Below are 15,247 nucleotides of genomic sequence, written 5' to 3' on the forward strand. Positions count from 1 at the left end.
TTTTTCAGGCATCATTTTGTGTGTGCGGTTCTAATTTCAGGTTTGTTTTGTTTTTTGTTGTTTTTTTTACATGGCATTTTACATTGTTTTTACATTACTTTTAGAACTGAAGTGTTGGTGTAACAACCCTTCAATGGAGAGGCAAAGGTTTCATTTTAAATATATTTGCATTTTTCTTTCGAAGATGAACAAAAGACTTCAGACAAAAGACTGGAATGAAATGAGGGTGAGTAACATTGGGGTGAACCATAAGAGATTCTTGAACTTTTTTAATTCTGAACTTTCTGAATTAAAAATAAATAAATAAATAAACTTTCCAATATGAGGATATGTATTAAGCAGAAGGCTTATTTAATATTTGATTCCAGTTTTTAATTTCTGCTCTTTCTTCAATAGGATGAAGATCAAAAGTTTCTTCAAGACAGAAAGATGGCTTCCTGTTTAATGGCACTGATGGTGGAAATTTGATTATTACAGGGCAAAATTGGGCATGTTATAATATGTTTTACACTTTTAATCTGCTACCAAACTATGGTCTACCAGTCACTTCTGGAAATGTTTTAAGGGATATTCACTACTGAAGACACAATTTTTTTTTAGCTATGCAAGCTCATTTTCATGCATCACTGTGTTCCAAATGTTTTAGATTGTAATGGACTCTATGAACCATCGTGTCCACATTTAGCCTCAACGGTCAATGCAAGTTCTGATGCAACACAAAGTTTGGAAACTTTGAGAAAATTAAGCAGAAAATTCAATCTGAGGAAGTGTCACACAACAGGACAAAGCAATAATGATAGAATCCACCTTCACGCAAAAGATACTTGATGTTTCTGGAATCATCATTACTAAAAAGTCATCTTTTAGTATAGTATAAATGTTATGTTTACTTTAGTTTTAGTTTTCCAATTATGCCAAGCTATACAATATTTTGTTGGGTAGAAACTGTGAACCAAAAAAAATAATTTTTGAAAGAAATAGGGAGGAAAACTTTTCAACAAGGGGTCTTTGATTATTGTTGTGGATATTGTGAGGGGGGCCTTGGTGTAAAAAAGAATGAGAATCACTGCTGAGAGTGCATGGAAGTCCATTCATAACACAACACGACTATGCATTGCATTCTCAATGTGGCCACAAGGGACGCTTTAATGAGCATTATCCTTACTGTCTTCTTTTATTGTCCACTTTCTTCTTCTAGGTCAAAGCAGCAATTTGAAGAGAATCGAACTTAGCATTTCAATTTGTTTATATCTACAGGTGCTGAAACCTGAAAAATAACATCCAGTTTAAGGAGACATTTAAATCTATCGCCCCCTTCAGGTTTCCTAATTTTTAGGTATGCATGTGTGAACAACGAGTTTCAGTGCGCTGGCTAAACATTTGGGTCAATGTTTGTATGCGTTCAAAGAATATATTTGTTGCTTTAAAGGGGATGTGGGGGTTGAGGCACTTATTACACAACAGCAGGATGCAGTACTAGAAAACTGCACAGTCGGCATTCACCCCTAGCTGTCATCCTTTAGGGAAAATAAGTCACACATGAAATCTCGGCAATATCTGAGATGTTTCTTCTGAAAAAGATTTGCTTTGCAATCTCAAATCCATCTCAGAAGCGATCTAAATAATATCAAAACAAATAAAATTAAATAAAATAATAAGCCTAAAAAAAATTGCCAAAATAATAAAAGTCAGAGATTTCAGACTGAACTCAAGGATTTCTCATCCAGTTTTTCCAAGACCAAATTATCTTAACTATCTACAGTACATAAATTTCACCAGGTCTACTTCTACATGACAACATTTTGCATTTCTCCTAAGAAATCTAAGTCAAATATAATATTACAATGAGCTATGAAAAATTTAACTTTGAGCAATAAAATTTCCTGATGTTAATTCTTATTTTTATGTGTGCTCTTAAAAACAGCCATAATGCCAAAAACAAATTTTCATACAATATTAAATACAACATATTCATAAGGATACTAATAGGAATGGACAATATGTTTGTCCCACACAGACTTTTCTGAGACAATGGATAATTAACTATTCATGCTCATCTCCCCTATTTTGTATGTTTAGAGAAATGTTGCTATAATCTAACACTCATTTAAAAGTAATCTTATAATCTTAACCAGGCGGCAAGGAAGTCGACCGAAAGTTGAAGTCGGCTGCGTGCTGCCATCTTTTAGCAGAACTTCACTTGCGTTAGCATTCCCATTGACTAACTTTACATCTGAGGCGTTTAAAGACTCCGTTTGTCCATTATTTATTTTTAAAGATACATGACAACGTATAAAGGGCTCCATTACCTTTTATGTTACATTATGGCCCCTTAGAAACAGTTTTTGTAAAAATAGGCTAACGATTGCGTCATAACCACTCAACTCTGTCGCATTACTGTACAGACAGGAGGAGAAGCTCGCAGGCAATTAACTTAATATGGCGTACTGGCGTTACATTTTAAAATACTATACAAAATAATTAATCAGAATACTTACTCCTGCTCACTCACGACAAAGAACTCCCCGCTCAAGCTTTCTTTTACTGTCTATGATCTTAACACTAATAATTAAATAACACTATTAAATGTAATATTTAGCGTATTTCATTTTTTATATTGTACATTATAATTTTGTGATGCCAAAATTTAACTTGTACTATTAAAAAATTATAAATATAAGTGTATTATTTTTCATTTAGACAACTAATGGCTAAAGAAAAAGAAAAAGAAAATTGGCTTCATCATAACGACAAAACAAAAGATCCATAAGAGCTATATGCAATCGCGTTGTTATAAATCTGGAAATACAATCAGTACAATCCAATTTGAGTTTTATGGAGTTTATCTATTTCTCATGACTGAGCATTAGCTCCAATGATCTAAATTCTCATCTGCAGTCATCACGGCGTATAAAACATCACAGCAACTCATGCAATTACGAGTCAGAATAGGATGGATGGTTATGCCAAAAATTGTGATCACTGCGGGGACCTTTCGAGTCACTGACTCTAGTGAGTGAGTCTCTCCAACTCTTTTTACCCAGTAACCCCTTCTTCTACACCCACCTCCCCGCCAACAGCGCCGTCACCTAGCAGCCCAACACGACGCGTGCACTCAGAGTGAGAAGCTGGCCAAGTCAGAGAGAGAGAGAGAGAGAGAGAGATAAAGAGAGAGAGAAAGAGAGAAAGAGAAAGAGAGAGAGAGAGAGAGAGAGAGAGAGAGAGAGAGAGAGAGAGAGAGAGAGAGAGAGAGAGAGAGAGAGAGAGAGAGAGAGGTGGACAAGTAGTGTGAAGAGGTGAGAGAGAAATAGAGAAAAGAGTAAAATATTTGGGGCCTTTAACCAGCTCAAAGAGAAATATAGTCTCTGATGAGGAACAGTGTGCTACACTCTTAAAAATAAAGACTGTTTATTAGAAGTTATGGTTCCATGAAGATCCTTTAACAATCACTTAACCTTTCCGCTGAACAAAAGGTCCTTTATAGTGGAATAAGTTTTTTTTATGTTCTTTACACTGAGAAAATTGTTTATTTGAAGAACAAATTTCTGAAAGGTTCTTTCTGGAACCAAAATTGGTTCTTCTATGGCCTTGCTGTGAAACCCCCTTTTGGAACATTACTTTTATGAATATAGGGACTAAATGAGATGTATGAGTTGACATGTCAAGAAATCAAGACAGCAAAGCAAAACATTTCTCTCACCATCACTGGTGGAAGACTTGAGTCTCTGGCATAGGCCTTCTACATCTCCAAAGCTTTCCTGAATTTTCTGCAAGGCCTCGGGTCCTCTCATCTCCATCAGGGACCGGAGCTCCTCCAGTGTCACCCCAAAGTCTCCAGCATGGTTGGTTTCTGCGTCTCCTCCACCCCGCTTGGGGTAAAACTCCACTGCGCTATTCGCCATCTCACCCATGGTTGCCGTGGTGGACATCTTGAATCTTAGGTTGTTGGGTCCACGATGCTTGATCTAAATGACTTCTTCTAGTGCAAGAGGATTTAGCAACACAAGGTCAGTATCAGTGATGATTCTTGGCTTGAGTTTTTTGGTTTTGAGTCTGCTTCTCCACTCCTCTCCCTCCCCGGTAGTTCCTCCCGTTCTTCTATCTCTCCATCAGAAGAAATCGGGACAATGACAGCAGGACACTTCTAGTGTATTTGGAGAAACCTGTCCTCTCCACTCAACCCCCTCACCCCGAGGGTCAACACAACGAGGGATCGGGCTGCTTCCAATCCATCAGGACACAGAGAACGAGAGCAAAGAGGGGGCGCAAAACCGAGCGGGATATTGTGTAGATCTGTAGTGCTGATGAGTTAGGATTCAAAGGATGCGGGATGATGGGATTGGTGAGGAAGCCTGCAGAGACACACAGACAGAATAACACATTACAGTCTTCAAAGTGCTTGTGTGGGCAGCAACTCAGAGTACAGTGGGCATTCCTTAAGAGACAGAGCGAGCTTGCAGTCAGACGGCTTCCAGCTAATGCTTTCAAACGTATCAGCACGTTTTCACCTCAATTCAAAGGTCTTTCGTGTTTTAATTGAGTCACACATTTCCCTTCCTCTCATTAATGAGGTATTAGACAGGTCTTTGGAATATGAATTATGCCAAACGGACAGGTCATTCATTTTCGAGTGCAACATGACAAAATTCCCTGAACATACAGTGTGGTATACAGTATGAGGAATGTGTGCTCTCACAGATGGTGATGCATATAACATAAACTGCATCTCTAGCCATCCAGACCACTGCATTGGCCCATAGTTGCCATGGAAACCTACAGATGCCTCTGACTTCCACAAAGCTCCTTCAGCCTTGCTATACCCCGACACACACACACACACACACACACACATATATACGCTTGGTTCTTATTCACGCTTGCTCATAAACACCTCTACACTAGCAGATTTTCCTCCCCATCTCTATCATTTGGCCCTAATGCCACATTCTTGCTTCATCTATCTCTGTTTCTCTTTTCCATCTCCCAGCATGCCTCTGTATATGTCCCCATGTTCTCTTCGATGACAGTCTCAGCCTCAGACGGCACGCCCACAGACCACCCACGGTCCGTTCATTGTGGGTCTGATGCATACAGCACAAAAGAAACTGGAAAGAACTTTCACAATCTGGCAAGGTCTAATATGACTGGCTGAATATATGCAAAATCCAGGAGTGAAGTGTTTTTGGAAACAAAGTTTAGGCACTGGGTAGATAAATATATTGGAATATGAGCTATTGGAAATGTATTTAATAAAAAAAGCTTAATATTTAATTAAAAAAATATTTTAATGTACTTATCATGATTTTATGCTTGTGATTTTTTCCATCAGTCTTTTTGCCAGGTTGGTGTAACCATATAAGTAATTATATAAAAAAATTATTCTTGCACAGAAGAAGCTGCAATTTGGACCAGGCTGTATGCAGTTTAGTCAAAGTCTGGCATTGCAACATTGCAACTGCTTATATGGTGATGAGTCCGGGTATGCAGCGTGCTGTGTGAGTATGTGTGTAGGCAGATAGGGCCGGTAATGTGCAGGAGTGACATAGAAGGTATCATCACTCTCATGCTGACTCACTAACCTCAGCCTTCCTTTCCCCCTCCTTTCTTAATCTGTGGTGCACTGCATATATGCACAAAAGGAAGGATCTGCAGTCACATAAAGGCCCAGACAGAATCTATGGGGATTTTTCACCTGTTCTGCATTAGTTTTGGCGGAAGATCAGAGGAATTTATTTAAACATAGTAAAATGTGTTAAGAGAGCTGAGTGTACTATGCTCTTATTCGTACATGAAAGCAAATTATCCCAAAATGTAACATACGCAGTATGAATATACAACAAACTGAGAATGTGTTAGTCTCATGTACCCAAATAAGACAGCAAAAAGTCTGGAGCTTATTCTGCTTATTCTGGCCAAGAACCACCTACTTAGATGGGAAAATACAGTATGAGCGCCATGTAATGTGACCAACCACAGTTACATTTTTATGTCATTAGAGCCAGGGGTCATCTGAAAATTAAATACATTTCTTTACTGACATTTTTTTTGTGTACCCAGAAAAACTTTAAATATAATGCTATTAATGCCACATTGCAAATCTAGTGAATTAGTTCTCCCTCAAGCCATCATTGTATCAATATGGTATAGCCTCAGAACACGAAAGCCTGCAAATAAGTTGCAGCGGATTCTACCTGGGCCTGGTCACATGCCAAATATGTAATCAGATATGCGATATAATTTATATATAAAAATCATAATTAAATATATATATATATATATATATATATATATATATACATATATACACTTGAGCATATTTGCATATTTTGGGGCCACTTGCTGGCATCAGACACATTCACTTTAGCATCTATGCAGCCCCAGATTTCCCTTACCACGAGACTGCTTAACCGTGCAGTTATGTTCAGTGTGCAGGAGGCAGATGGTCTGGAGATTATGCTGAATATTCATATTGATCCGTGTTTTCCCAAACCTTTCAGCAAGTGTGTTCTAGTGCCATTTGGTAAGACACTGTTGACAGTGTACTGAGATTTCCCAGGTCTGCCTTGCCCAGACCAGCCCTGACTACCACCACCCAACCCAATCTGCTAAAGTTAAAAGGGAGAGACACAGAGGCCAGATTTACATAAATTGTTCAGTGCCTTATATAATGTGTCTAAGTAACCAACAGAGAAGTACTCACGTTCACACCCACTCACGGGCGCAGACACACACACAAACACAGCCCCCTAAAGCTAGAAGAAACTCTAACCCATATTCAACCACACCAGTCTAAGACAACAGGAGCCAGTGATCTGGAACTGTGAAACAATGCAGGAGATTACTTTATTAACTGACTACATTCAAAATAAAGATGTCTGCAGCACAAAAATAAATAAATAAATAAATAAAAATAAAAAGCAAGCAAGGGTTGATGAGTCATTGTGCTGCTCACTTCACTCTTATTACAGAGACAGGCCACTGACAGAGTCTGAACACACACCACAACTACTGAGCGAAGTAGTTTAGCCGCACTTCCGTCCACTCGCTTTTAGACATAAGCTGAAATTACTTGTTTAACAAGGCATGACAGTTTCTAGGGGAAAAAAAGACACATATTCCCTTAACACCTACTAAATAAAAACAAATACTAACACCAGTTCTATGAAACTATTGTGACCAAGGAAGATTCAAACAGGCCCCAAGGAAAGAAGCTTTTAGAGTATAAACAAACAGAATCTGAACAGACATGAGATGCCTTAAAGGAAAAATTCACCCAAAAAAATGAAAATTCTGTTTATTCACGCTCATGTTATTCCAAACTCGTATGACTCACAAATGGAGATATTTAGCATAATGCAGAAGTTGCTCTTTGCAGTTTTGGTCCCCATCAAGATTCAATGTATGGAAAAAAGTGGCTTGCACAATCTGCTAAATATCTCTATTATGGTTCCATACAAGAATTTCTTACAGGTTTGGAACAACATGATGGTGATTAACGTCGACTGTGACCCTTTGTTTTTCTGTGGAACACAAATGGAGATATTTAGCTTTTCCATACAATGAAAGTGAATGAGGACCAAAACTGTTTCTTGGTCCCATTCAGTTTCACTGTATGGAACAGAGCAGCTCGGGCAATCTGCTAAATATATCTCTTTTTGTTCAATGCAAGAAGTCGTAAGGGTGTGAAATGACATGAGGGTGAGTTAATTATTTTAGAACTTTTTTTTTTTTTTTTGGTGCACTGTGACTCTTTGTTCTTGTATGGAACACAAAAGGAGTATTTAGCATATTGTGCAAGCTGCTCTTTTCCATACAATGAAAGAGAATGGGGACCAAAACTGTCCCTGGTCCCAATCAAGTGTGCCGCACACATCCTGAAAAGTGAAGCCAAAACAATTTGATCGCCATCTGGTGGCCGGCTGCAGTATAGGTCAGGTAAATGAATGGGACGCAAAAAAAAAAAAAAAAAAAAACTACTTTACATATTTTGGCTCAAAGTGACATTTTCACAAGATGACAGCAACCATACTGGGATGTTTTGGCTTTACTTTTCTATAGTGGAAGGAAGTGGAGAAGGAAGTGGTGCCCCAATCCAGTTGTACTGTATGAAAAAGACCGATCTGCCAAATTTCTTTTTTGTTGTTGTTGTCGTTCCACGAAAGAAAGAAAGTCTTATGGTTAAGTAACTGTTGCCAGAACTTGCATTTTTTCGGCGGACTGTCACTTTAACAAATGACATCCATGACACATTTACTGTCAGTGAGTTTCTTTAATCAGATGAAAAAAAATTCTAAAAATGGAACAAAGACAAATGATATAGAGGCAATAGAATAGGAAAATAAAAAAAGTCAGTCCAGCCCTGTGCTGCTTTGATGTGTGCGTACAGACATTGCTTGAGTTCAAATTCAGCTACACTTTACAGGACCCATCAAATTGTCAGCCGGCAGTTTTTTTTTTGTTTTTTTTTGCTTTTAAAAAAAATAAAATCTCCTTCCCATGAGGTCGCTGTTTATGTAGTGTCTCAGTGACAAGGGTAAATACAGCACAGAGGCCTACAGGCCTGCTACTGACATGGCTTTACCATCAGACACACGGTGCTGGTAATGAAGGTGCTGTCAAACTGAAGGAGAGAAAGAGATGATTTAGCCAAACTGATGGAGTAAAACATAGTAGACACACTCCCTCTGGAATATGCCATAAGCTAATAATTAAGAAAAAGCAACTCACTGGGGAAAAAAAAGCCTTGGGTCACAATGACTCTGAACACTGGTGAATGAAAAACACATGCTAGCTGTATCTGCATCTCCTGGGATGATATTAGCTTGACATTAGCTTTATTTCTGTGTTCTATGCACATTCCCCAACAACAAAACCTGTTTGAATTCCTTAATTTATGATTATGTCTCCCTTATCTGCTCATGTGAGCACAAAACCACTCAGTGCATGCTACTGTAAGTGAACATTACCTTCTCTCTTAATAAGTTCATAAGATTCCAACCCCCTTCGCACGCACTCCATTATCCTCAATCTGTTCTTTGCTTTTCCATTTTTATCTCCTCCCATCCACCTTCACTGCAGTGGCTTGTATTCGTTACACTGGTTTCAGGCTTTCAAAGTGAGACATGGACTGCATTGGCGTAAGAGTCTGTAGGGAGTAACATAAGCTGCTCGGCTTCGATTCGAAATACCTGCTCATGGCCCAGACAACTGCGCAGTGTTGACCGAATGCACAGGGATGGGATGATTGCAAACAAGCTAGATACCTTTTTATCTCATTGAGTTGAAATGCAACCATGAATCGCCATCCCATGGGTCATTTATTTTCAACATGCCCTGGTCTATGCACGTTATCTAACCCAGCATCAGCCATTCATGTGTTACAATGTATCCACAACTCCACACGCTATGCAGAAAGCTTTGTCATATGCATGCCCATAGAGTAAATACATATTCAGTCCTTATATACTGAATGTCACTGTAGGCTGTTTTTTAGGGATGTATTTTTTGTGTGTAAAATGACACAAATGACTGCTGCAGAGTGCTTCTGCAGTTTTGTCCTGACATCTTCTAGGCCAACTTTCTTTATTGCTGCAACAACAGCATTCAAACTGGGGCAACCTGGACAGAGAACTGGAACAAGTTTCCAAGCATATTTGTATAAGATGCATAATATGCTAAAATATATAAAGTTTCTCACACTGAGGGAATCAAAAACAGAGTCAAGCAACAGCTTTAACTGACATTACCAAAGCATGAACTGACATTTTAATGTCCAATGACAAAGTCTATAACTATGCATATCGATATATATCAAATATACATTGTAAATCAGAGACCGAGGATTATTGTAAAACATTTTGCTTAAATATGTTTAACTCTTTGATTTATGTGAAAATTTGACATATTCCCACATTTGTCTGTTTGAAATCAGTTTACAAATGTAATTTTTGTTACACATTAAGTATACGTTTTCTACGTACAAAAGCTTGAATAATGTTACATATAAAATTAAACAAGAATTTGCAATTTAACATAGCATGATCACCAGTCAAATAAGCCAGAAATAAAATTATACAAAAAAAAATTCTTCATATTACGCTCAGTCTATTGTCACTTCAGGGTACCTCTGGTGTCAGGAGATTGATTTTTCACGTAGTTGAATTTGTTAAACTGATGATGTTACAATTCTCTAGCCAGCACAATTTACAACACTGCCTGGCCCCCTTCTAAATTGAGCAGACAAACACACAAACACAAAGAAGCCTGATATATCGATTAGCCTGAGAAACAAATGCTGCTCTACAGCCATCAATTTGTTTAAAAAAGAATACAAAAACTGTCCTTATTGATCAGCCAGCAGACACTAGTGTTTTTCAAGTCACTGGTAAATGTTTGAAACACTTTAGTTTCCACACAGCACTGTGTTATAGTCTCAGTCTCTCTGAAATTATGTAAAACCTTCAAAACTGGGATCCTGCTTTGACGGTCATACTTAAATGGCCAATCAGAGTCGAGTATAGATTTACGGATTTACTGTCTGAGGTAACTACCCCTCCTCTCCTCTCCTCGTCCCACACCCAGATACTCGCACACCTTGCAGCAGGAAGGACAAAAAAAAATTGAAAATGAAAATGAAAGCAGAGCACCTTGAGCGACTCAGACGGTGAAGCTCCCACACCGCGCTCCATCATTCAGGTGTTTCCCATCGCGCTGTTTTCCACGATAAAATGACCTTTACTGGTCACCTTCAGAGGGCGACCGGTCCTCACGCAAAAACATCTGTGACAGCTCGAATAGTTACAAACAAAACGCGATTCTTCAGAGTCCCGTGAGCGGATGTAGATGTTGATTGAATAGCGCGAAGACGCTGCTCGTGAGAGGATGGTGCGCCACTCGCATCCGGAAGCGCAATGCCCCTCCGCAAGGTGACCAGTGTGGGTACCAATGCGAGGTACACTCGCTCACAGAGATGTTAGACAAAAACAACACAACTATAAGCTAAATGTGCGTGGGTTTTGTTGTTGTTTTTTAACAAAACGAGAATACATGATATATTTTCTATGCAGGAAAATGTTAGAACATTCTGGGAAGTCATACAGTCCAACACAATCAAAAGGACAAGCGAGGGTAAATAGTCAACAGAACACCTCACAGTTGAGAAAACGTGTCAGAATTGGAAAACTATTACATTATTAAGGCTTTCTTTGCAGTAGTTTTACGTGATTGACAGCTATCAAAATAAATACATGACAAAGAGATCTGCATTAGAAAAACCTATGCAGGGACAATTGAACAGTATGACAGAGAGCAGACGTTAATGATAACTGTTACCATGGCAAACACATCCTGACTGGTGTAAATATAAGATACTCACCAGGCCATGCTCCAAGGACATTGCCGTGGTTTGTTGGGAAAAGGGAATATCCAGGAGAAACACAAGAGCGGTTGGGTTCACTCAGAAGCTGTTATCATCTCGTCCTTATCTCCCAGGTGTTTAGCAGTGTGCTTACTACGGATGGATGTGATGGATCCTAAAATAGTGCAGTTGTTGCCTGGTTAGATGGAGGTTCCGCAGAGGAAAAAATGAGCGATGGAGACATCGTTTTAAGATGACTGTCCCGACCAATGTATCAAAAAAGGCAAAGGTACTTCGTTTGTTTTGACGCTTCTTCTTGAACGTGTAAAGAGGTGCTAAAGCGTGGTGATGCGGTATTTGGATTTTCTATGCGATGTGTGATGAGAGCCCCCTCGCTGAGCTGCGCGCTGAGGACCGTGGACGCAGCATCCGCGCGGGCTGCTATGCGCGCGGATGGAGAGGACGGGGGATGGGGAGGGGGGGGGTCTCTCTCTCTCGCGCGCGCTCCCTCCTTACTCTGCTCCGTTACAGTACGATCACGTCAGCTCACACAACATGCCACATACGCCGAGTTCATACCTCAGAGTTAATGCAAGAACAGGTCTGATAGATGATTTGGATCATTCCACGAAACAGGTGCCATTTAGCCTATTTTTTTATTTATTTAAAATGTTTAAATATTCTTTGAGACAACGAATGTCCTAAGATGCTTAGAAACTGCATAGTGCCATCTCAAGCTAAATTATGTAAATTAATGTAACAGAAAATTACATATGCACGTAAGGTTGATGGAATAGCAGGGGTTGACTAATGAGGAAGGTCACAAAACTAAAAGATGTTTATTTTTGCTGTTCATATTTCCACAGTTATATTCTTCTTTCAATAAAGAGTTGAACAATTATGGTAAACAGGGTTGAAAACCTAAGATAAAGTGGTAAAAAGGGGGGAGGGGGACACTTAATAGGTTCATGAACATGATGTTATGATTGTAAGTTTATGTAATTGTACTGATTTTATTTTAATAAATAAATATACTGTCCATACCATAACCATAACCATAGGCTATACATTTATAAATTAAAATATGAATAATTAGTAAAATATGTGTGTACATCTTTACATAAATATTTTCCTTTTACAGAATTGACAATGATAGAACAACAGAATGATAGACAGACAGATAGACAGAGCATATAATGGCCAACAATGCTGAAGAGCAGTTTCTCTATGAAATTCGTTTAATTCAAATCTGGACCATAATCCTCCTGGTGTCGCTGCTACGTCTCACTTTCCAGATGTGTTTTCAATTCACAAATTCAGACGCCCCATTACACCCACGCAGGTGTAATCTTGTAGCCGTCTCCAAGCATACAGGGCTCAAATCTAATTGCCCTAATGCAGGAGGCCTCTTAGACCAGCGAGAAAAAGCTTTTATGTGCTGATGAGTGCTCAAGTGGGCCTCTCCTGAAACCTTCATATGCAAACTCGCATACAGACAGGCACTAAATGCTCTTCAGCAGATGTTCACATTAACTTAAAAGTACAGAGGGAAATACCAAGAATTGGATGATAGTTTTTCGTGGGTTGCACCTAAAGTTGTCCACAAAGTCTAACAAACCAACCAACAAAACATAATTTTTTTTAATGCTTAATTGTCGACATGCAAAAAAAGAAAAGAAAAAACATGCACACATAGGCTGATTTTGCATGGCTCCAATCGCACATTCTTGAACACCACATTTTTCTTACCTATGTGTGCACACAAGGCTGCTCACACTGAAATATTTGTGAGGCACATCCGGGAAAGTACAGAGAAAGTTTCAGTTGAGCAGTTGTATCTATAATTCAGAGGTGAGGGGTTGCAGGAGATGGCTGTCCCTCTGGGAGCTGCCGTGCATTAGCCCTGCAGGTAGTGCATCCCAGCCTCGGAGCCCAACCCAACAGACGGAGTCTCACTATCAGTCAAAACACAATCCGCCCAATCGTGTGTTACATCTCAACGCTTTACTGAGGAACTCCATCCAAAAGCTACCCAAGCGATACCGTTCCATGTCTGTGAACTCCAACCCACATCTCCAGGATTCAACATGAATGTTGTTGCATCTGAAGTCTCTCTATTCTGGGATGGAGATTAGATTAGAACCATTGGCTATTTCACAGCTACTTCAGCAGAGTGGTTGAGCAAAAAAAAATTTGAGACCAGATTTAAAAATTGGCATTTACTCGGCCTCATGTTGTTCCAAACATGCTTTTCTTACTTCAGTGGACACAAAAGATCATTTTTGAACTGTTTCTGTTGAACCATGAAAAGCCAGTGTAGTGCAGAACAAAACTAGACCCCACTGACCTTCATTGTGTGGACAAAAACACTGAATCACTTTAAAAATATCTTCTTTTCTACAGACTTAAGTCAGTCATACTGGTTTGAGACAATATGGAGCTGAGTAAATGACAAAATATTCATTTTTGGATAAACTATCCCTTCCCTTTAATGGTCCTTTGCCTAATCTTCCTATTTCTACTGCAGTTTTTACCTGTAACTACTCATTTCTAAATCCCCTAGCACTTCTTTCTGTTTCCGATTTTGCTGTAAATACAAAAAGATACATTAAACACTTTAATTGAGCTTTTCTTAACCACACTCTGAATTGAACATCAATAGTTTGCCTCTCTTGAGAGTTGATTGATTTGGCTGTACTCCCAACTCTGGCAGGAGTTCTTATGTCAAGAAGAGAAAAACGCTGCATCTTTGGACTGCAACAGATATTGTAATACTTTCAAAATGGGCAAGTGATTTGAAGGTTGAATGGCTCGTTCAACCAAAAGTAATAATTTAACTCACCCCTCATGTTGTCACAAACCCTTATGACTCAATTTCTTCAGCAAAACACAAAAGCATATATTGTGAAGTACAGTTTTTGTCGATACAATAAATGTACATTTTTTTTACTAAATTGATGTATTGTGTGGCCAAAATATCTTCTTGTTCCATATATATAAAATATGGAACATATAACATGCTTGAAATATTAAAAATGTTTTGGTGTATGTAGCAAATAACATGAATCTATATTAATAAATATAAAATTGTTAGAGCCAGAGGATAAAATGCATTAAGTAATGTTAAGGAGTTTAACAACAAGTGTTAACCGAACACCCCACTGACCTTCACTGAAAAAAGAGAGAGAGAGAGAGAGAGAGAGAGAGAGAAATACAGGTTTGGAACAACATGAGGGTGAGCAAATGATGACAATATTTCATTTTGGGATAAACTGTTCCTTTAAGAACCTGTACAATTTTAAACTTGTTTAGTCTCTGTTTCCTATAGATTTTTTGGGAAATCAGTTGTATTAAAAACGGTCCAGAATTATGAGGGGAAAAAAAATAATCCAGCCCCATTAGAGGCAATGATGAGAAAGGACCGTAAAGAGAAAGAGATTAAAGACTACAAGATGGACACCATGAGAGAAAAGCAGAGCCAAGAAAGCAACAAGAGGCTTGCTTTCACACAGGACAAAATCTAGTAATGGGGGACACAGACTGAGAGAACCAAAAGAGATGGCAAAGAGAGTAAGGTTAGTCACAATCAATCCCATCCTTCCTATTCCCAGAACTCTATCCCATAGTGAGGGCCATGCCGATGTTTTATTGATGGAAGAGAATCCGGCTGCACATGTACCCTCTCCATAATTCATGATGCCCAGCATTAGGGCCTGCCTGCTGAGAGATGTGTGTGTGTGTACGTAACTGTGCGTGTGGCAAGGAGAGGGAGTGTGAAGCAGGAATGTTCAGATATTTTTCCCAAATATAATCCATAAAACAGTTTACCGCAAAGGAAATTCATCCATCTGCATCACCCTAAACTGTAAAATATCTAACACGTCACAAGAA

At 38.9% G+C, this 15,247-nt stretch overlaps 1 protein-coding gene across 6 annotated transcripts in view; it reads right to left on the bottom strand.

Annotated features, from left to right (window-relative positions):
• Positions 1-11,859, bottom strand: part of LOC113094664 (plasma membrane calcium-transporting ATPase 3) — a 45,748-nt gene extending 33,889 nt beyond the window's left edge. For 2 of the 6 annotated variants that reach the window (XM_026260244.1, XM_026260249.1), the window contains exons 1-2: positions 11,375-11,858; positions 3,701-4,352 (exon numbers count right to left, since the gene is read on the bottom strand). In XM_026260244.1, the coding sequence (XP_026116029.1) occupies positions 3,701-3,929 (229 nt within the window). In that variant the 5' untranslated portion in view covers positions 3,930-4,352; positions 11,375-11,858. Of the gene's footprint in view, positions 1-3,700; positions 4,353-11,374 lie in introns of all 6 variants that reach the window. The other 4 variants (XM_026260245.1, XM_026260247.1, XM_026260250.1 and 1 more) reach the window with 3 other exon arrangements.
• Positions 11,860-15,247: the final 3,388 nt, after the last annotated feature.

Source organism: Carassius auratus, unplaced genomic scaffold, assembly GCF_003368295.1.
Source record: "Carassius auratus strain Wakin unplaced genomic scaffold, ASM336829v1 scaf_tig00215416, whole genome shotgun sequence".
NCBI lineage: Eukaryota > Metazoa > Chordata > Actinopteri > Cypriniformes > Cyprinidae > Carassius > Carassius auratus.